At 39.5% G+C, this 23424-nt stretch overlaps 1 protein-coding gene across 4 annotated transcripts in view; it reads left to right on the top strand.

Annotated features, from left to right (window-relative positions):
• Positions 1-22895, top strand: part of NDUFAF6 (NADH:ubiquinone oxidoreductase complex assembly factor 6) — a 47195-nt gene extending 24300 nt beyond the window's left edge. For 3 of the 4 annotated variants that reach the window (XM_075582699.1, XM_075582700.1, XM_075582701.1), the window contains 4 exons: positions 1379-1512; positions 16228-16329; positions 20228-20284; positions 22746-22895. In XM_075582699.1, coding sequence (XP_075438814.1) covers positions 1379-1512; positions 16228-16329; positions 20228-20284; positions 22746-22874 — 422 coding nt within the window. In that variant the 3' untranslated portion in view covers positions 22875-22895. Of the gene's footprint in view, positions 1-1378; positions 1513-16227; positions 16330-18936; positions 19045-20227; positions 20287-22745 lie in introns of those variants that run through there. The other variant, XR_012795207.1, reaches the window with a different exon arrangement.
• The last annotated feature ends 529 nt before the right edge of the window (positions 22896-23424 follow it).

Below are 23424 nucleotides of genomic sequence, written 5' to 3'. Positions count from 1 at the left end.
TGGTGTCAGTGGTGTCATGTGCCGTGACGCATTGCTATAGCGATGGGTGTCAACGCGGGGTCGTGACGTCACATGACCCCCGGGCGTCATTTGATGCCGCGTTGCCATTTCAACGCGCCATCTGAAGCTGGCTGAATCTCGGTAAGTTCAGTTGCAGAGGCCTCACACGATCCCCCTGCATTTAATTGAAATGCCTAGGGGAAGAACGCGGGGCCTCTGCAACCGCCGCGCCCCCCTGGGGTACGGTACCCATTTATTTCTATAGCTCCCAAAACACAAATCTATAAAATGAGAGAGAGATACCTGTGAACACATCTAAGAAACCTGGAAGATATGCTAATTTAAATGTCATATACTTGGCATATTCAAATGACCTTGTTTCCTAGGTATCACGGGTGCATTTACAAGTACACAAGTGTTTTGGGAGGTTTGTCAATGGGTACACAAAATAGGTCTCTCGCTTTCCACTTAAATGGAACTAGATAAGTGATGGTGAATAAATTATAGAGATTGGTAATAAAATCTGGCATCTCTTGATTTTGGAACCAAATTAAAATGCATTGGCATAAAACCTAAAATTTGGCAAATCTTCTACACTCAGAATTCGTACAGATGAGGAAATAGTTTGATAGAAAATCCTTTCACAATTAAGCTTTCTGGATCTAGGAATTTAGCACTTTGTATCCTGTAGGATTTGAAAACTTGAAAGTGTAATTTCAGATGTTTTAAGTAATCTGCTTCTTTGTTTACATATTATATGTATAGCTTTATTTATATAGCGCCATTAATGTACATAGAGCTTTACAGCAGTAATACACGTGACAATCATATAGATAAAAAAATATATATATAAATAACACATAAAGGGGAGAAGTGCTTCAGCCATAAAAGTAACATTTAGGAAAAGGAGTCCCTGCCCCGAAGAGCTTATAATCTAATTGGTTGGTAAGAAGGACGTACAGAGATAATAGGAGGGCGTTCTGGTAAGCACGTCTGCAAGGGGCCAAGCTTTATGTAGTATGAAGTCCACAGATCGCTCGGGAGAAGGGTGCGCACACACTCACTGTGGCCGTAGCCAAATGAAGGCCGGGCCGCGGAAGCCCGGTTGCCGGATGCGGTTGTTGGGTCCGACCTCTGGTTTGGGTTAGTTGTCCTGGCTTTCCTCACCCACCTCCCCACCCCCCTTTGTCAGCGGCCATGAACCTCTGCCAACGTCGCTCTGAGAAAAAAAAAAGGTGCCGGTGCGTACCTTCACAAAAAAAGCACTGATTACACAGTTTTTGTTTTGAACAACATCCTACATATTTAGATGTCAAAAAGGAACTGCCCAGTATACTGACATAGTTGTTCTTGTTTTTTTTTTTTAACTATTCTACAGATGTAAAAGATGTCCATGCAGATCATGCAGCCAGCCACATCGGAAAAGCCCAAGGCATTGTAACCTGCTTGAGAGCAGTTCCCTATCACAGTAGCAGGCGTCAGGTCTTCCTCCCGATTGACATATGCATGCTGGTAAGTGAAAAAGCTATCCGTGAAGTATGCTCCGCTATCAACATTAGGGGCCAGTGGGGTGAGAGCCCGTGTTCTGGCTGGTTAGTTGTAAAGATTATAACAAAGTCCGAATCTAAATTTAACATTGCTCCTGCTTTCACATTTTCACCATACACCCACACACTACAGTTTTTACCCTGTATTTTTTATTTAGAGTGCATGAAACATTTTCTGAATAATTTTGTCCTTTGGTTTCCAGAGTTGTTGTCATGGTGACATGTTGGCTTTAAAAAGCTACAATACCAGGGAATTCTGTGAGTGGCTTTAAAAATGACAGGTTTGTGCTTGTTACTGTTTGTGCTTTGGATTTTCTAACCACTGAAGATTGGACTGATATGTTAGCCCCTGCTACCCAGTGCTAGGGCATGCATGTACCTGTTGACAATGAAGTTGTAATACTCATCATTTTCATGGGCATTTACAATAGGCACATCTGAAACGTCTTGTTATCCATTACACTCCAAGGTCATTTACCGTCTTGAGGAAAACCGTTTCATAAAATGTTTTACTCCTGTGCATTGGTGAAATAGTTTGGAAACCAGGCCCAATAAGGTCATTCTTTGCCAGTAGACCCTGGAAAAACATGCATTTGCTTTTGATAGGGGTATCAAAAATGATTTAGCCATGTGTGTAAACGGGATTGACCCGGCGGTCTTAGTACATGTTGGCACCAATGACAAAGTTATAGAAAGATGGAGGGTCCTAAAAAAGTATTTCAGGGATTTAGGCCAAAAGTTTAAGGCAAGGATCTCCAAGGTAGTATTTTCTGAAATACTACCAGTGCCATGCGCTACCGCAGGGAGACAGTCAGAGATTAGGGAGGTTAATACATGGCTAAGAAAGTGGTATAGGAAGGAGACTTTGGGGTTTTTAGAGCACTGGGACTCCTTTTCTGAGAGGTGCCATCTATATTCTAGAGACGGATTGCACCTCAATGAAGAGGGATCTTCTGTGCTAGGGGGGAGAATGCTAAAAAGGTTGGAGGAGATTTTAAACTAGGATGGAGGGGGGAGGGGTAATGAAACAGATGATGAACTAAATAGAAAAGATTAGGAAACAAGGGGTTATTGTGGTAGAATGGAGGCAAGTGTGAGTGTGACAAGCAGTGAGACACCCATAGTAAATACAGATAATACTAGAAAACTTCTAATGACTAAACCAAGTTGGCGCAGAAAGGAAGGAGCAGATAAGATAATAGTACAGGCTGAAAAAAACCTTAAATGCATGCTTGCTAATGCAAGAAGCCTGACAGGTAAAATGGGGGAGCTTGAATTAATAGCTGCAAGGGAGCAGTATGATATCATAGGCGTTATTGAAACATGGTGGGATGAAACTCATGACTGGGCAGTTAATTTAGAGGGTTATTCCCTTTTTTCAGAAAGATCGAGCAAATGGAAGAGGTGGAGTGTTTATATGTTAAAACGGATCTAAAACCTATAATAAGGGAAGATGTTTATGAAGGAATGATGAAAATGTAGAGATCTTGTGGATAGAAATTAGCAAGGGAGGTAAAAGTATAAAGAAAATGTTTGTAGGGATATGCTATAAACCACCAAATATCGGTGAGATTGAGGAAGCTAAAATACTTTTGCAAATGGAAAAGGCATCAAAACTGGGTCATGTTTGCATAATGGGTGATTTTAATTATCCAGACATAGACTGGGGCATTGAGATTAGCATTACAACAAAAGAAAGCCGTTTTTTGGGGGTGCTTAAAGACAATTATGTGACCCAAATTATTGAGGAACCAACCAGGAGAGGGGCAATACTGGATTTGGTAATATCAAACAATGTAGAAGTAATAACAAATATATTCATGTCCTAGAACATTTGGGTAACAGTGATCATATGGTCTCATTTGAAATACATGATCAAAAAACAGATTTACGTGGGTTCAACAAAGACCTTAAACTTTAGAAAAGCAGATTTGAATAAACTGAGGTCTAATCTACAAGTAATACACTGGGATGCGTGTTTTTGCAGGGAAAAATGTAGAAGATAAATGGGCAGTCTTTAAAACATTGTTAGAAAAGCACACTTATTCGTGTATACCATTGAGTAATAAGTATAAAAGAAATAAGTCAAAACCAATGTGGCTAAATAAACTGGTAGGGGAGGAAATGGACAAGAAGAGGAAGGCGTTTAGATTCTTTAAGTCTGAAGGGACGGAGACATCGTATCAGAATTATAAGGAATGTAACAAAAATTGCAAAAGGGCAATCAAATTAGCAAAAATGGATAATGAAGAAAGGATTGCAATAGAAAGTAAGGTCAACCCTAAAAAGTTCTTTAAGTACCTTAATAACAAAAAAAATATAGGACCCTTTCTGTGTGAGATGGGCAGGCAGATTATTGGAGATAAGGAAAAAGCAGAGATATTAAACAAATTCTTTGCCTCTGTGTTTACCAGGGATGAAGCAATTTCAATAGAAGTGCCGCAGGAGGAAGCCACAACCTCCATATTAATGAACAATTGGTTAACTGAGGAAGAAGTTCATAAGCGGCTTGAAAAAATTAAAGTGAATAAGGTACCTGGCCCCGATGGTATACATCCAAGAGTTCTCAAGGAGTTAAGCTCAGTAATAGCCAAACCATTACATTTAATATTCAAGGACTCCATTTCCACAGGCTCAGTACCACAAGATTGGCGTAAAGCAGATGTGGTGCCTATATTTAGAAAGGGAGCTAGATCACAACTGGGGAATTACAGACCTGTAAGCCTGACTTCAATAGTGGGGAAACTACTTTGGGTTTAATACGGGATTATATTCAGGAATACCTAATGGAAAACAAAATCATTAGTAATAGTCAGCACGGATTTATGAAGGATAGATTATGCCAAACTAACGTTATTTGTTTATTTGAGGAGGTAAGTAGGAATTTAGACCAGGGTAATGCAGTTGATGTGGTCTACTTGGATTTTGCAAAGGCTTTTGATACGGTTCCACACGAGGTTGGTGTATAAAATAAATCAAATTGGACTCAGTAAAAATATATGCACCTGGATTGAAAACTGGTTGAAGGACAGACAACAGAGTGTTGTTATAAATGGAACTTTTTCAGGTTGGGCTAAAGTCGTGAGTGGAGTACCTCAGGGATAGGTACTAGGACCCATGCTTTTTAACTTGTTTATTAATGACCTTGAGGTTGGCAGAGAGCAAAGTCTCCATCTTTGCTGATGATCCTAAATTATGTAAGGTAGTAGAATCAGAGCAGGATATAATTTCTCTTCAGAAGGATATGGAGAGACTGGAAACGTGGGCAGGTAAATGGCAGATGAGGTTTAATACAGATAAATGTAAGGTTATGCATTTGGGATACAAGAATAAAAAGGCGACGTACAAATTAAATGGAGATATATTGGGGGAATCCTTGATGGAGAAGGATTTAGGAGTGCTTGTAGACAGCAGGCTTGGCAATAGTGCCCAAAGTCATGCAGTAACTGCAAAGGCAAACAAGATCTTATCTTGCATCAAACAGGCAATGGATGGAAGAGGAGTAAACATAATTATGCCCCTTTACAAAGCATTAGTAAGACCACACCTTGAATATGGAGTACAATTTTTGGCACCACTCATTAGAAAAGACATTCTGGAACTAGAGAGAGTGCAGAGAAGAGCCACCCAATTAATAAAGGGGATGGACAATCTAATTTATGAGGAGAAGCTAGCTAAATTAGATTTATTTACATTAGAAAAGAGGCGTCTAAGAGGGGATATGATAACTATATACAAATATATTCGGGGACAGTACAAGGAGCTTTCAAATGAACTATTCATCCCAAGGCCAGTACAAAGGACTTTGGGTCATCCCTTAAGGTTGGATGAAAGGATATTTCACCAGCAACAAAGGAAAGGGTTCTTTACAGTAAGGGCATTCAAAATGTGGAATTCATTACCCATGGAGACTGTGATGGCAGATACTATAGATTTGTTCAAAAAAAGGTTGGACATCTTTTTAGAAAGGAAAGGTATACAGGGATATACGAAATAAACAGTGGTTGACAATGCCAGTCGCCTGGTCGCACCCGAAATTGCCCACTGGCTATTGGCCCAAGCAGCACACGTGGTGCTGTTCCATTTCCCCTGCTCAAGCTTAAAAAAAACCAAAAAAAAAAACCTCGGCCTGATTGGTGTGATGCGTCTTGGCAAGCTGCCAATTTTTTTTTTTTGCCTCGCATCCCTTTGCTCCCTCTACCTTACTGTCTTACTCCATGGCCCCCTTGTTCCCCCCTGCGGCCCCCTTGTACCCCCCCCGTGGCCCCCTTGTGTTCTCCCCCCTTCCCCTGCGGCCCTCTGGTGTTCTCTCCCCCCTGTGGGGGCATCCAAAGCCCCCCTCACCCTGTCGGGCCTTCTGCAGCAGGGTCCTGCGGGTGCAATGGCAGCCCCCCCATCCTACCTTCCCAGAAATTAGTCCTCCGTGGGTCGTCTGCAGCAGCCAGCAGTGGTGCTGCAGCCCCCCCCCCCCACGTTTCTTGAGTAAGTCTGTTTTTTGTTTAATATGTATGGGGGGGTGGGGGGTTTACTATGTATTGGGGCGGTGGGGGTCTTTTAAAAATGTATTGGGGCGGTGGGGGTCGTTTTATAAATGTATTTGGCCTGTGGGGGTCTTTTTATAAATGTATTGGGGCGGCGGGGACCTTTTTTAAATGTATTGGACTGTCCCCCTCACCCTGTCATCCCGTCTCCCTCATTGTAATACAATAAATAAACTTATGTCAAAAACGAAAGTTGTTCTTAATAGGAATTAATAAAAAAAAAATTATAGCTGGGCTAGGTGGCGAGTAGTTTTTTTGGTTCGGCGAGTAGATTTTTGGGTGATTTGTCGACCACTACAAATAAGTATACATGGGAAGGATGTTGATCCAGGGATTAATCCGATTGCCAATTCTTGGAGTCGGGAAGGAATTTATTTTTCCCCTTATGAGACATAATTGGATGATTTGACACTGGGGTTTTTTGTTTGTCTTCCTCTGGATCAATAACCAAGTATAGCTGAACCCCGTTATAATCGTGAAAAAAAATGGCTGCTGCGATCAGGGGATCATTCAGACTTACCCGGAGCAGGGTGCTGGGGATCAGACACCAAGGGTCAGCCATCGCACGCATAGGAGGGGTGGGGGGGTCTCTCTGTCGATCAGGGAACCCAGTGGCACCCCCACACAGGGGAGGAGGGGGACAAATGAAACTGTGTGTGTGTGTGTCCACATGGCTCATTATAGTGTACATTGAATGAAAGGTTTCAATTCCTGTAACAAAAACCCAGTTACTAAGCCAAGTTTCGTTTCAGAAATTGCTCGGGGGAACAAGTGTGTTTGTTCAAAATGTTAAATTCTGAAAAATAGTTTTGGCTTTAAAAAAAAAAAAATGTTTGTGGCATTTGAGGAGGCTGAAAGAGGACTACCAAGCACATTAGATGCAGGAACGGTGTCTTTGAAGATACAGTATATACCTTCAGTTAACTATAGACAGCTGGTAGAAATCAATATTTCAGCCCATCAGCTGTGTATGGGGAAAACTGTAATAGACTCAAACTACAAACCAGCACATTCTGCAGAAATTGTGTTTAGTGGGAAATTGCTGGGTTTGCTTTAAACTGACAGCGTGGTTAAGCTTGTACATGATGCTAGAAACACAGCACATGCTCTTCTTGGAAGTAAAGAGCAAACAGAAGAGAGGACTGTGGGAGCTCGTGTGTCCGGACACGGCAAATCCTGGAAGTTTGGCAAAAAAAAAAACCATTTAACATTTTTTTTTAAACGGGAGCCACGCTAACACTGCGTTAAGCGGATCCGCGTTGTTGCAGATCGCGCTATAGCGGGGTTGAGCTGTATAGATATAGGATAAAGTATCTGTTGTCTACATTAAGCATAGGTTGAACTTGATGGACGTACGTCTTTTTTCAACCTCATCTACTATGTAACTATGTAACTATATTTTAATAGCTAATAATATTACAAATGACCCGTGATACCTTCACTTAAATTCATGCAGATCTGAAGATTATAAATGACATCCTCGTGCTTTTTCTCAAGATCTTTAGTTATCCTGATAAGTAAAGAATTATCCTTATTTAATGTTAAAGGAAAACTATAGGGCATACACATCTCCATTTATGCTATGCGTGTTAAAGAGACTATATTTAAAGCTATTACTCCTGCTGTTATCGTTTGCTTTTGAAGCACTGGCATTTTCACATCTCTCTACAATACAATAGACTAACACACAATATATACTATACAAGGTAACCATGAATTACATGTTGGTAATTGCTTAGTGAGTCAGATGCTATTATTTTACACTGCATTAGTGACTCTTGAGGTGTATCTGATGTTGTCAATGATTTAGCATCTTTTAAATCTACACTTGACTATCTTTTACTTTGTGAAATACATGGATCCAGGGGACCACTGGAAAACCATTGGCAGGATTGAGGGAGAACTGCTATTGGTGCCCTCCGCAGGGTTGTGCTGTTAATTGGCATATGAATAGTACTTTCCGTCCACATGCCTTTGATTTTCTATATATCAATAATGTCATTTAGGAAATTATGTATTTCAGTGCCCTCAGAATACCACTCCGAAATTGTATAAAACAAAATTTTTGTAATCTACTAAAAACACTTAAAAAAAAATATCCAATTGGCGTATGAGGAAAGAAAATATATAGGGGTACTCCATTTTAAGAGTGAATTGACTTGTTCCATAAAATTGCTATTGTAAGCATACATATAACCCAGAATAACATTTTATGCAACTAGAGAGGGACCCTATAATCGTGATAGATTGACCAAATTGTATAGTGTTTTGGGGTTTGTTTCCCGTAGCGGCTGAATTTCTCCATTGCCTTGATGCAATTGACCCGTTCCTGCCATTCATCTGTAGTTGGTGGCATTTCCAGGTTCTAGCTATTATATTTTGGCAGCAAGAAAAGATACCCAATTAAAACTTCAGTAGCCCAGGGGATCTCTGCGTCAACAACCCAGATACCAAGGAAGGTGCTCTCAGAGAGAAAAGGGACATTTATACTGGAAATCTCTGCTTTCCCTGAAGATATATCTTTTTCTAAAATGACTTCACTCAAGGACAACGCAACCAAGTGTGTCTGTAGACAGACTGTTGTTGGAGGTCACGTGGGCAGCCTGGCCAGGCACATGCCACTATCACAAGTGTTTGATACATTCTAGCATGTATTTTGTACACTGTTTCCATAAATGAGGTTGAGATGCATATGGGAAAAATTATTGTGCATATCATCTATCCTCCGGTCAGTGTTCATCATCCAGGAACCCCCCCAATGTTGGCCAAGCATCACATGCATATTCTATTCAGATTAGACAGCTGAGCGCATGATATAGTCTAGATATAGTCTAGACAAAATTGTCGGGGATCTTTGTTGAACACTGTACAGGCCTACCCCGCATTAACATACGTAATGGGACCGGAGCATGTATGTAAAGCGAAAATGTACTTAAAGTGAAGCACTACCTTTTTCCCACTTGTACTGTACTGCAATCGTCATATACGTGCATAACTGATGTAAATAACGCATTTGTAACGGGCTCTATAGTCTCCCCGCTTGCGCACAGCTTTGGTACAGGTAGGGAGCCGGTATTGCAGTTCAGGACCTGCTGACAGGCGCATGCGCGAGCTGCCGTTTGCCTATTGGGCGACATGTACTTACTCGCGAGTGTACTTAAAGTGAGTGTCCTTAAAGCGGGGTATGCCTGTATTTCATAGAAAAATTATTTTGGTTGGCTGATTACTCAGAACATGCCACAACGAGAATAACATGGTCCCCTGCCCTACTTTGCACTGCAATTGCTCCATAGATGGTTCCACCTCCTAGATGTCGCATGTTTAAATTCCTGATGGTTAAATGGTTCACTCACTAAGTTTAGTGTATGTTGAGAGATTCTTGGAGTTTTGGTTTAGTAGTTGTTTTTCCACATACAGAGTGCCTTGGGGCCAAACAGATTTGTTGTCCATGTAGTTCATTGTGTTTTGGGGGGCTGCAAGAACAGCCTGGAAATGGGGCTAAACCCTGTAAGAATCTCCTCCCGTTTCATCCAGTGCGCATCAGTAGAAGTAGAATTCCAAGAGGTGAATGGCTTTAAATAATCTTGCCCCATTTGTTTTACAAACCTCCGCAGCAATCAATCACAGTACTGGCATTTTTGGTTTGCCGTTTTGACCATACAGTAGCTATTGATCATGTAATGCACAACTTATGTTGCATTTGCTATATACTGTAATCATGGGTATATTGCCGATTGAAGCATGGCAAAGGCTGATATAAAACGTATACTCTAGTTCTCTTGAATTAGTACTTATAACTTTGTGCACTCAATTTGTTCTGCTCTATCTGCTTCAACTAGAGGGAAGGTAATGACTTAAAACACAGACTGTGTATTTACCTCTACAAATGTTGTTGATGTTTGCAGTGGTAACTTGACATGGGTTGGTTATAAAGCTCTACAAATGGTTTTGAACGACCTTTTCGATCTGCCAGGTTTACAGAAGGAAAAGATTACAGAAGTCCATGAATTCATTTGGTGTGCCGCATATCATCTTTCGGCATCAATACATACACTGCTGCTTTTCCATCAGACTACACAGCCCTTTTCTTTAAATCTGCTGTTCTATTTAGTCAAGATAAGCAACCAAATTAAAAAAAAATATATAGTTTTCTTGTTCATTGAAGTTTATTTTGCAGATGAGGGAAGAAGGGGTTGGATGATATTTATTTTTAATTAAAAAAAAACGGTCATAAGATGAGGTCTTTTGTTGGATTCCACCTTAAAGCTGCATGTTATGAAATATAATTTAATCCGCATACAGATGTGTGCATTAAGACAACAAACATGGAGAAACAGATTATTTCTCTGGATGTATTCATCTTTTATTTGTTGTGCTTTTATTTATGTTATAGCACTTGTAGTACTCCTCTAAATATGAGATGTTTTTACAGACAATCGCTATCTGAAGAGTTTACCATTTCATTTTGAAACCTCAACAGGATGGATAAAGTTAGTTGTCAAAAGTCATTCAGAACTGGCACAATTTAGCACAGTTTTCAAATTAGATCTTGGTCTTAAAGGGGGGAGGGCGGAAGAGGTTGTTAAATTGCAGCATGTTAAAACTTCCTCAGAAAATGTTAAAGCAATTGGAGTTTTCCCAACATTAATACAACAATGTTGCGCTCATTGTTTTAGATAAAAGGGTTATGAATGACCCATATTAAGTTGGTGCTCTGAACTCAAACACTAATAGACCTAAGATATATAAAAGGAAAGCTGAGAAACTACTGCACGCACTTAAATTCTCCTCCCATTAAAAATAATTCCATACTCGATTTCAATTTATTTCTTTAAACGTTTAAATTAGTAATTTATAAAAAAAATGTTGACGGGCCGGTCGGATAACGATTTGCTGATCGCAGAGGGCGCCATATTGAAGCAGTAAAAATGGATGTGGAACTGGAAAACAGACGCAAAACTAGTTGACAAAACTATCTTAAGTTCCATCTCCCAAGACTGTTAATGGAGCGACAGATGGTGGATTCCATGATGAACTGAGCCAAATTAAAAATGGCGAAGCAGCTGTGGCAATATAACTAGGAACTGGAGGGCACGCCTGCGAGCAGTCGACCATACAATGCCAACTCCCCTAGTTGTTGGGGGCCCCTCCCCACATCAACAACAGAGGAGGGTTAAAATATGAATGATCAGATTACACTTTATAACTACACAAATTATTGCAGCTACTCACAGATTCTTTCCTGGGCGAAAATAAAAACCCCAGATCCTAAGTAAAAACCAGCAAATCTGTTGTTTTTAGTGTTATTCTGCTCATCTGGTGATGTAAACCAACAGTTTTCTCCATTGATCATTTAGAAAAGGCAAGAACATTAGGGGATTGTTGTGGGTGTTTCCATGAATAATGTATGGTAAACCCAGTAATCTATTCAGGGCTCTCCTAATCGGATTAGCGGACTCTTTAAATAGGATGGAACCGGGAATTTTATATTGGAGTAATGGTTCCTTCAAAGCAAGAAATGACACTTGTCAATAAAACCCATATTGTATAAAGTTTCTGTGGTTCATCAGTTTGGGTCAAGATCGGGTGACCTTTGTATGTTGTGTGCTTCTAAACGCCATCTTTCCATTTTTTATTTTTCTAATGTCAATCATCCCTAACCCATATTTGCCTTCTATTTTTTATATTTATTTTTAAAGTAACTTGTGTGATAGTCTGTAACGGGTGATATTAAACAGCGTGATCACACGATTGCAATGCATAATCCATGTGAAAGTCAGCAACAAAGCATTGATATGACCTCCAATTCATCAACTTAAAACTAGATAACACAGTATTTCTGGTGTGTATAGCGTTTATGAACCATAAAAAGTATAGTTGATTTTAGCATCTAAGCCTCCATATTGGTATGTAAAAATGAAAGGTTACATACTTTTCTATTTAGGGATGGCTATACGCATTCAACAGTGCTTATAGTGTAACTACGAGGAGATGAGTTTTATTCACCAAAGTGGTCAGTATATGCCGTAATGATTAACATGATGGGATTGGTAATGGATTCCACGCTTTTTTTTTTGTTGTAAATATGCTCTTTCATATTATGTTCCATTTAACATTGCTTTAAAAAAAAAAAAAAAAAAAAAGATTATTACGAATACATTCTGTGCATGCACAAAAATGCCATGATTTACCATTCACTGTTTAAACTCAGTCGAAGGTAGAATTTGGTTTGAAGAACTTTTTAAACTTGTGGCATTTTAATGGAAAATCAAAGTATTTTCCTGCTCTATTGTTTTGTTTTTTTTTGGGATATGTGCAAAAAGCTTTTTTTTATGATCAGGCAATTATGCCTATATACCTATATCACATAGGGTTAGATTCACAGAGCTGCTTTGGTTGTTAACATACTGTTAACCCTAAGTTAACTTCACGTTATGCCTTGACGTGTATCTCTAAAGATCAATAATGTGACGTTTCAGCCAGAAAACGGATGTTCGGAATAATTGTATACAAAAGACGCGTTCCCCCTAAAAACTTCTATCCACAAAGGTCGAGAGAGAGAGGCCACCTTTTATATAATTTGACGAAATACCTGCGAAAAGACTTCTTAAAGGAGTCTATTCCTGAGAAATGCAATGTGCTAATTTTAATCATTTTAAAATACTTTGTGTATTCACATTAGTATATTTGGGATTTCGGGGGTGATCAGTTTCGTTTACAGGTATCACGCTATGTATCCATATATGTGCCAAAAAACAAGCGCTAGTGACTTGAATGGGCAACAAAAGGTGATTCAAGTGAATAAGTATCAAAGTAACCTATATATTCATTACACCATGAGTGCAGTGCTGCTCAACACGGACTGTCCCAGAAGACAGCTTAGATGTATTATATCAAGAAATGTATTTGGGTTTAGACGTATTATATCAAGAAATGTTTTTGGAGGTAAATAAGTTACGGCGTACGTTACAAAAATAAGACCTCCACTAGTCCCTCTCACATTGCAAAACCCATATTTTAGTTTCTGGGTGGGAGTAACACCAACCGTAGGCGAATTCTGCTTATTATTAACAAGGGGTGCAGTGCGCGCTATCCCCAAACTCTCTCAAACAATGTTGTAAGAACCCTCTGCTGCTTCTATTCTCCTGCGATCAACAGGGTCAATCCAAAGCACAAAACAAAAGGGTGCAAAACGGGGATACAAAATCAAATGATAATGCAAAAATATTTAATAAAAGTGACAATCAACATAAAATGAGAAAGGGGAAAGATCACATAGATCAACTCCTCAGTTGCACCCATCACCACGAGGAATAAACCCCATAGGGATACAAGAACCCACAATCTTACAGTCAAGGTAGAAACAGGGACAGAAAAGAGAAGAGTACAAAGCTCAATTCACAAAAGTTCTAAATTAGGAGTAAAAACCCTACAGGAGTTCAACACCCCCAAGCTAATTGTCCCAGTTGGCAATAAGGACAAAAAATGGAAGAACACTGCTCAATCCGCAATAGTTGTAAAGAACAAAGGGGTTAGCGTCCTCGTGGAGGTGGAAACGGCAGCTTCCAGGTATCGTCGTCACGATCTCGCGTCGCTGCGTGATGACCTCATCGTGCTTCTTCGGAGGGTTGGCCATAGAGACCCTGTGACACATTTAAATAGGGACGAGAAGTTCCCTACTCACCAACCAGGATCATATCGTGTGGTGCTAAAATGAGCCATCCAATCAACATACTGGATATTACAATTTAAGCAAAAACATTAGACAAAAAGCATACACTGACAAAAAACATGAAATAAATAATAACCCATAAACAATTTATACATACTGTACATACATACATAGCTATATGTAATATAAACATAATAGCCTTAATAAAAAAATCTTGGTTAAAACTTGGTAAAAAAAATACATCTCTAGATCTGTGAACATTGTTGGTGCTAAACAACTGAACTAACATATATCTCCCATGAGTAATATGCATCAATGTAAATATAAGCACAAATCAGGGAGGGCCAATTGCTAGCATATCTATGTGCACTGATGTCAAATAACAAAAGCAAAGGGCAACATTGCTATTGATTCTATTTGTTTGTAATAAACATCACAAAAGGAATTTATGTATGAAGGAGAAAGCACACGAAAGCCACTTGGAGTAGGCAATCTTTCATATCAGGATACACTGATGGCAAATATTATTTCAGGAATGGAACCAATTCTTTAAGTTCATTTAAACCTTCTGGTGATTTTGTACCAAGGGTATAGATCCAAAATTGTTCCTTTTTGAATGAGGAAATTATCCTTATCCCCTCTTCTAGGATCTCGCGGAACAATTTCAATCCCTCTAAAGTGTAATCCATCTGGCTTGCCCTCGTGATGGGTTAAAAAATGCTGCGCCAGGTTATGTAACTTTTTACCTTTATATTGCGCTGAGCATTTTTTTTAATCCCGTTCACGTGTTCTCCAATTCTTGTTTTCAGTGGTATCGTTTTCCAACATACCATAAGTGGTACGGGCAGTCAATGTACACAACAGAAGTTGTTAAACAATTAATACATTGTGTAATTGTGTGTACTCTTACAGTTGTTTATATTGTATATACTTTTATCACGTGTCATATACAGTACTTGCACATGACACTGAGAATGACCTTAAGGAGGCTTTTCGTCTCCTTGAGGATGGGGTATCCTATAAACGATCCAGCCTTGAAATATCAAGTGATTCTCAAAGATCATCTCCTCCGGGCCCAAACATTGGGCATTTTGTCTGGGAAAGTGTTTAATTATATTTATAAAGCCTTTCCACGTATTCCGATTTATGTACCATATCCCCAAGATACATAAAACCTTGATGGAACCCCATGGCCGTCCCCTTGTGTCTGGGATAGAATCTATTACTTCTAATTGATCACATTCTGTAGATACATGTCTGGCACCACTCGCAGCAGCACTCCCTTCTTATTTACGGGACAGCACAGATGTTTTCAATTCATTACAGATAATCACTTGGGAAAATCACTATCTTTGGGTGACTTTGGATGTTTCATCTTTGAAATCCTTGAAACTCCTGTAGGGTTTTTACCCCTAATTTAGAACTTTTGTGAATTGAGCTTTGTTCTCTTCCCTTTTCTGTCCCCGTTTCTACCTGGACTGTAAGCTTGTGGGTTCTTGTATCCCTATGGGGTTTATCCCGCGTGGTGATGGGTGCAACTGATATATAGAGCTATGTGATCTTTCCCCTTTCTCATTTTATGTTTAATGTTAATCTGACTTTTATTAAATATTTTTGCATTATCATTGATTTTTGCTTTGTGTTTTGTATCCCCTTTTTGCACCCCTTTTTTTTTGTGTGTTTTGAAACCTGCTTATTGTCATGTTATTTGAAGGTAATGCCAAGCCAACATGACATTAACCCTATGCCAATGCAATGATAAACAACCACCATTGTTTTTGCAAATCATTAGCTTTGTGGATATGTGTTAAATTCAGAGAAAATAACTTCCGTTGCTGAATTTGGTAAGTGATTTTTTTTTTTTATAACAATGTTTTACCAGGAAGTAATACATTGAGAGTTACCTCTCGTTTTCAAGTATGTCCTGGGCACAGAGTTATGATGACAAATACGGTTACAAAAACATGGTTACATTAAGTGAGCTGGGTTATACATTATATAGAAGACATTGCATGCGCAGTAAGAGATAATATATGTTATAGGCGTATGGAACAGTTACAGACCAGATTAAAATGGGAGACGGCTTTAGTGATGTTGGAAGCACTGAATTAACAGAGCTCTGTGGATTTTGCCCATAAAGGTTAATTACCTAATTCACCTCCGTGTAAAGCTGTAGCTGCTCCTTGATGCATGTTGCAATTCCCGCTGCGAGAGGTAATGTTTTACTTGAACAATCGAATGTTATTCTCCAACAGAGATGTTTCTTTTATAGTAATTGGTAGTCAGGACAAAAGCTTCTTTATGCCGAAGGTAATGTGTGCAAGGCAACAGATTAATACAGTACAATGGGATGTGACAGGAGCAGAAACCGCTTTAATATTTTATTCTTCCGTTCTGATTGTCAGGTGTGCCAATTATGACATAATCCTGGCTGAATTGAGATGTGTGTTTATTTCTTTTGTCTCAGCATGGCGTTTCACAGGAGGATTTCATCCGCGGAAGCCAGGAGAAAAATGTGAAAGATGTTGCATTTGATATTGCCAGTCAGGCTCATGTTCACCTGGAACATGTAAGTTTTTGTGCTTTGTTCTACCAATAGTGAAGCGTTTATGATATTCATAATCTTATGATTCAAATTATATAGATATACAGACTTGCAGTTCCACTTGATTTTTTTTAAAGAGATTTGTATTATGAAGCCTTCCCCCTTTTTCATTTTGTTACAGTCGGCAAAGAAGGGTGGGTAGCCGTGTTGGTCCATTCTTCCATGTAGTAAAATAAAGGAGGGAGTAGGAGGTATGATACCTTTTTATTGGACCAACAAGTAGTTGTTACAAGCTTTCTAACCTCTCATGAAGAACTGATGAACCCAGAGAGGTTCTGCTAACACAGCGGTGTGCAAACTGGGGGGGGGGCGCAAGATTATTTTTTTTGGTGGTTGCAGAGGTCCCGCACTTTTACTCAAGGCATTTAAATTAAATGCCGGTGGACCACGCGAGGCCTGTGCAACCTTTACTTACCGAGATTCAGCCGGCTTCAGGACGCGTGACCATGGCAACACAGCATCAAAAGACGCCATGGTAATGTGACGTCATTTGACACCGCGCGAGGTAAGGGGGGGTGGGGGAGGAGACGTGCGCGCAATATTGGAGCAGAACAGGCGGGCGGGGCACAGCAAAAAAGTTTACGCACTCCTGTTCTAACATATCAACGACTTGTTGGTCCAATAAAGGTATCATACCACCTACTCTCTCCTTTGTCATTTTTATAGAATAACTATTGCTTAAATCCATTCTAGAATACAGTCCAAAAAACATTTGCTGCTTTTGTGAATATTGTTTGCTTTTTAATCTGTCATGATATCACTATTTTTTTTTCTCCAAACCACTAAACCACTAAACCACTACAACTAATGTGGATGCCTATTAACTGGACTGGAAAAAGGCACCAGTCTGTAGGTATACAGTGCTATGCACTTGTCTATAGGAGTTGGTTGTGTACAGTAAGTTTTCCTGGGCCGCAGTGTCAGTGCAGCTTGTTACACAGCTGATCACTTCTCCATGACTACAACGTGAATTGCTCTCAACTTATTTTATTTATAAATGTTTTACCAGGAAGTAATACATTGGGCGTTACCTCTCGTTTTCAAGTACAGTATGTCCTGGGCACAGTTATGATGACAAATACATGGTTACATTAAATTAATAGTGGTTATACAGTACATTTTAAGGATGGGGGTTTTGGGGAAGTGGTTAGGTTTTTAGGGTAAGGGGTCAAGGTTTTTAGGTTAAGGGGTCAAGGTTTTTAGGGAAGGAGGTTGCGTTGGTATTGGGGGTTAAGATTAGGGTTTTTTTAGGGTAAGGGGCGAGCAGAGAGATGTCCCGGCTGTGAGGTGGCGGCTAAACGCCCCAGAACATTTGGTGGCGGCTAAATGTCCTAGACGGTGGGGGCAGCTTTGTCCCCAAAGAATGAATGGGAGGCAGCAGGTCTTACCAAAATAGCAGCACATACTGGGTGATGAATAGAAACCTGGAAGGGCTCAAACCCCGGGGCTTGCCCTGCAACTCCTTTGGAATGTAACTCTGGTGCCTATGTATGAAGGCAAAGCTGGTGCAATACTGACGAAAAACAAACTGCATCAAAGCAAAATATCCTTTCAACAGGATTTATTTTTTTGATGTATATGGTGCAGATTGATTTTTTTATTTTTTGGCCCCAGAGCTGCACCACATTTTCATACACGTGCCCCTATGTGGTGGTAGAAAATAATTGTCATTTTCTCCTGTGGAGTTGTAATGAGCAGACGTAGGGTGACGACGTCCCTGTGCCTTTTCTGGCTGATTGCCTATACAATGGGAGTGTCCACTGTGTTTTTGTAGCATATTGTATACCAGGGGTGGGCAACTCCAGTCCTCAAAGGCTACCAACAGGTCAGGTTTTCAGGATATCCCTGCATCAGCACAGGACTGAACCACCTGTGCTGAAGCAGGTATATCCTGGAAACCTGACCTGTTTGTGGCCCGTTGGGACTGGCGTTGCCCAGCTCTGCTGTATACAGTCATATTTGTTCAGCAAAGATAAGCACTGCATCATGTTATAAGTGGATCAGTTCACCCTACACCTTGTGTTTTCATTATCATCACCAATATGTAGTTCCACCGTAATAGCTAAACATTTTGGTGTTTTTTAATGTACAATTCTATTCATTATGCAATCCTAGTTCTTACGCTCTGTGTGTTTTTGAACAAACATGACTTAGAGACTGGGTTATGAAACTGGATACATGGGTTGTGATAATAGTGCCAATTGTTTAAAATATATTGACAATTGTATGTGTGTGTATATACATATACACGTGTGTGTGTGTGTGTGTGTATATATAGATATATATTTATAATATATATTATATATATACACACACACACACACACACACAAATACATACAGTACATTGCCATATAGATCATAGAAACAAAAACTACGCAAGTCGCAGAAATTTGCATATTTTGATCCGTCTTGTGCATTGCTGTAAGTTACCCAAGTAATTAATAAAGCAGAGGTCCAGAAGATGTGCATATAAGATTGGCAAGTATGGATTTAATACAATGTCATCTGATGCTGTGGGCACGGTTATTATAGTGTAATTCTGTTTATCATTAATATTTTGAAATAACAGATAAAGAAATCTACACACAAATACTCATTCTGAAAAGTTTAGTGACTCAGTCTGCAGCCTTGAATCTATCATGCACGCACACACCCAATCCCTTGTTCCAGTATTGAGGTGAGAGCGTTATGTCCTATCCTTTCTGTCTCTATTGTTGTCAATTCACCTTGATATATTCATAACATCAAAACAAGTCTGTGGCCATGAAAGCACCACTGATTTGTATCCAAACCAGGTAACTCTGGGTTACGCTTTGAGCAGCATTTTGATGTCTCATTCTGGGCTTTCAGCAGGTAAAAGTTGGTATGTAGGAAACCACAGCACCTGTGGAGCAGTGGGAAGCTCCTCTCCTGTCTCTTTAAATAATAGAGCTGCTTCTCCATTCTGCTCGTCACCATCTGGTTTGAGTTGCCTTTCTTTTCCCTCCATTTATTCCAGCCCCATTGGTGGAGGCTCAAGGACTCGGAAATGTAAAATGATAGAGCTAGAATATCTATTATTTAAATGAAAAGAAAAAGCACACGATTAAAATGCTGGCATCGTCTTCAGTTCATAGACACACTTTTTGCATGAGGAAAAATTATCTTACACTTTACATTATCTGAGTGTGGCTATAAAAATGTATCTTCTCTCCCTTTTTGTCTACATGTATGTTGTGGGATCAAATTGAACGAAGTTGTAATAGGGTAAAACCAGGTGAAAGGTACTTAAAATAAATAATAAAATAATAAACTCAAAGTATGAGTATTTTTTAAAGTCTGTGAAAATGTCCCTTTTTGTTTTAATTTACTTTGTCACAGGAATGTTTTTCACCCAATCATAATAAATAAGGTAATTGCATTTGTTTACGGCCTCTGATTATTAGATACGTATAGGTAGGGGCAGTAATCCGCTTCCACAAGAGGCTACTATGTTTTCCAGGACCAACTTTTAAAAAGTGTCTTAATATAAAAACCTTAAGCTTGTCTAATTTTACCTTTACTAAACATCTTTTAATTTTTTTGGTTCTATATGGAAGTTCACCAAAAAAAAAAAAAAAAAAAATGCACTTTTACCTATGATTAGAAAACACCTCCAGGTGTAAAGAGGAGAGGGCACATCTGTTATAATAAAATACAAAGAATAATGGAGCTCTAGTCTCTAGGAAAGTGCTTTGAAATGAAAGGCTGTATACCACTTGAAATAATACATTACAAATCTAAGAGCAGCTAGCACAACCTGGTGTGTATGTGTGTGTATGTATAATTTTATATATACAATATGGAAATTGTGTCCATTCTCTTGTCTTTCTGTTATTCAGGCTCGCTCTTTTATGGAAAAAATTCAAGGAAAAGCCTTTCCTGCGTTTACGATCACAGTAAGTAGGTGAACCTCTCTGCATTCGGAATACTTGATACTATTATGTGCATGCACTCTGAAGTTACCGCCCCCCCACCCCCCATAGAAAAAAAGGAATTGCTGTAGTGAAAATGCGATTCCCTCCAAAGGTGATTTTTGAGAGAAACTCAGGAAATCGAAGCACTCTATAAAGTAGTTGTAAGCCGTAATAAAGGATATATATATATATATATATATATATATATATATATATATATATATATATATATATATATATATATATATATATATATATATATATATATATATATATATATATATTGCAGAATAAATGAGTTCTTCAGTATTAGGTGATACCTTTTTTATTGGACTAACAATTTATGTCATAGGACAAGCTTTCGAGAGTTCTCCTCTCTTCTTCAGGTCAAGCAATACTGATTTACACAGGAATCAATGCTAAAACAGTGTAGAGAAAAAAAAAAAAAAACCAGATATTTACTGTAGATAAGGTCGGGTGTTAAGTGTTTGAAGCCAAGGGGCAGTGTCAAAGAAAGGTGGGGAAGGGATGCTGGGGGGGGGGGGAGAGAGAAAGTGTGGATAAGAATAGAGGCAAGCAGGATAATTACAGACAATTTTGGTAGGGTGTGAGAAAACCCATGTCCACATTAAGTCCCTTGGTTTTATTTATATATATATATATATACATACTAGCTGAGAGACCCGGCGTTGCCCGTGAGTTAAATTTCCCGCTAGAGGTGTGCGGGGGCGGGCGGGCCAAGGGACCAATGAGGTTTCCCCTAGGGACAGAGGCCATGCAGACAGGCATACAGTGCTTTCACAAATATAGTATAAGATTAGTTCACACAAACATCAATTTAATCAATAAAAAACAATCTACCGTTTCTGTTTTTATATGATCCCTAATATATATCTTTATATGACACATGACTTTTTGTAATGAAAGGCTTGCTGTCCTTGTGGCCATGGAGAAAAAAAGCTGGACTTGAGGCCCAGAAGGATTAACACTGCAGGGTTCCATGCTTTTGAATGGGAGCCTACAGTATTAATGCTTTGCTTGATGGCCATCCTGCAGGGGAAGAATACAGCTACTCACCTTACGGATGAGCTTCACAGCCGTGCCCACTCTCTGTATGGAGCCGCCTCCCCCACTCGCTGAAGGATGATGTAGATGCCCTTATATGGAGCTCTACATTGTGGGGGGGATGGGGTTGCATATTCGGTTATCAAGGGGGCTGGTATGATCATCATGGTCTGGATGTAGGTAACGCCAGCTATTGGAAGGTCTTAAATATCACAAAGTTCTTTCCATATGCTAACCATAATGGAGGTCTGAGGATCTCCATTATTAGGTAAACTGCTCGTTACCACGTGGTTTGCATACGAGTAAGCAAAACATCCGGTAAAATGTATCGATGCAATATATTTGGCGTTGACGCGAGAGAGAATCGTAATGCAAACCCCTTTGGCGGTACGCGTTACCGCTATCGATACGTAAAATGGCGATAACATAACGTTAAAACAATGTAAGGACTTTTGAGGATCTGCCCCAAAGGCTTCGTTTATAGTGCAGGCGAGCACGACGTAGGGCATGGAGTTGCACGTCTGTCGCTCGAGCGATCCCTGCACTGTGATGAAGAGGCGAGGCCATGATGTCACCAGGCTGGTTTGCCATCATTGGCTAAACCGCTCAGGTGACGCGGCCGTCGCGCGAAAAACCTACTTTTTTTTGGCAGCTCAAACTTGCAGTGCGGTTATTATTCCTCAGTCATGCGCACTATGGCCTGCCCGATAGAGCTGCTGTATTTTGTTCGTGCCACACGCGCTGTCGCACTCACTAATTGCAGCCTTGGTGTGCAATCATTGGTCTGGTATTGGCAATCTTACAGTTTTCTGCTCCTGCATGTACACTTATAATTTGTTACCCAGTTGAGTAACTGCCCTGTGAGCCCCCAAATAGTGTTCTTGTGTCTGTTGTGACATTGGAAAGACTATTGAAGTGGCACTGGGGCTTGGCAGCTGAAATGTTAAAGCTTGGGAATGGTCCAAAAATGTTTTTGTGTCTATTCTGAATCGAAAATGCATAAAACGGTTAGGGAAATAGTCCAGTGATCAATATTGACCAGCACAGGGTGAATAAATAATAAAAATGTGTTAAAGTACACACACACACACACACACACACACACACACACACACACACACACACACACACACACACACACACACACACACACACACACACACACACACACACACACACACACACACACACACATTGAAGTTTGTCACAATGGAAGTCTTCCTCATAACCCTGTTGGACATCCTTATTCATATTTAGTGGTATACTCCCAAAACGTGCTCTTACAGCAGCTTCTGTGAAATTTCCTAAGTAGAAAATATCCCACTCTAAAAATGTTCTGTATGTAACTTTTAATAATCATATTGTCTTTATTTTCCAGGTTGCCTTGGACAGTTATTTAAAAAAGCTTAGAAAAGCAGACTTCAATATCTTCCATCCAAGCTTACAGAGGAGAGATGCGTTGCTTCCATGGTCTTTGTATGTTCAGTCCTGGAGAAAAACCTATTAAAAATATTTATTTTGTAAAATGGTTTGCTGTGGCAGATTTTGGTGTTTGGTACCACTACTACTTTTGGTTTTATTGATTTCTTTTTCGTGAGGTTCATGCCTTCTGTTATCAGGGCCTAAATATATGAAACTCTTTTTAAATGGTGACAAAGACCTTTCCTCTCATTTGAAAGGATTATGCTCTTCTGCTTCAAACCCTTCGTAACAAGTAGCTTTGGATAACATTAGACATCAGTTGCATTCAGTGGTATATTGTCCAGCAATGCAATATGTCCCTCAAGCAATCACCAAGCTGATGAAAATCCCCATGACATGATTTCATGTTCTTTGATGCTATTATCTGCGTATTTTTTTCTTCTTCTTTTTTTTTTTGTTCATCTTACAGCCACAAAAGGCTGGTGCTCAAGTTGTAAAAATAGAAAATATATGTGTCATGAAAGGCTATAAATGGGAGTACCAGAGATTTACTGACAGTTTCTTGCATAGAGTTCATAATGCCTCATGTTAAATGGAACTCTCTTGAATATACTTCTGATATCTGGATTAGGATC

Source organism: Ascaphus truei, chromosome 2 (genome assembly GCF_040206685.1).
Source record: "Ascaphus truei isolate aAscTru1 chromosome 2, aAscTru1.hap1, whole genome shotgun sequence".
NCBI lineage: Eukaryota > Metazoa > Chordata > Amphibia > Anura > Ascaphidae > Ascaphus > Ascaphus truei.
This window is presented reverse-complemented; position numbering and strand designations above follow the sequence as displayed.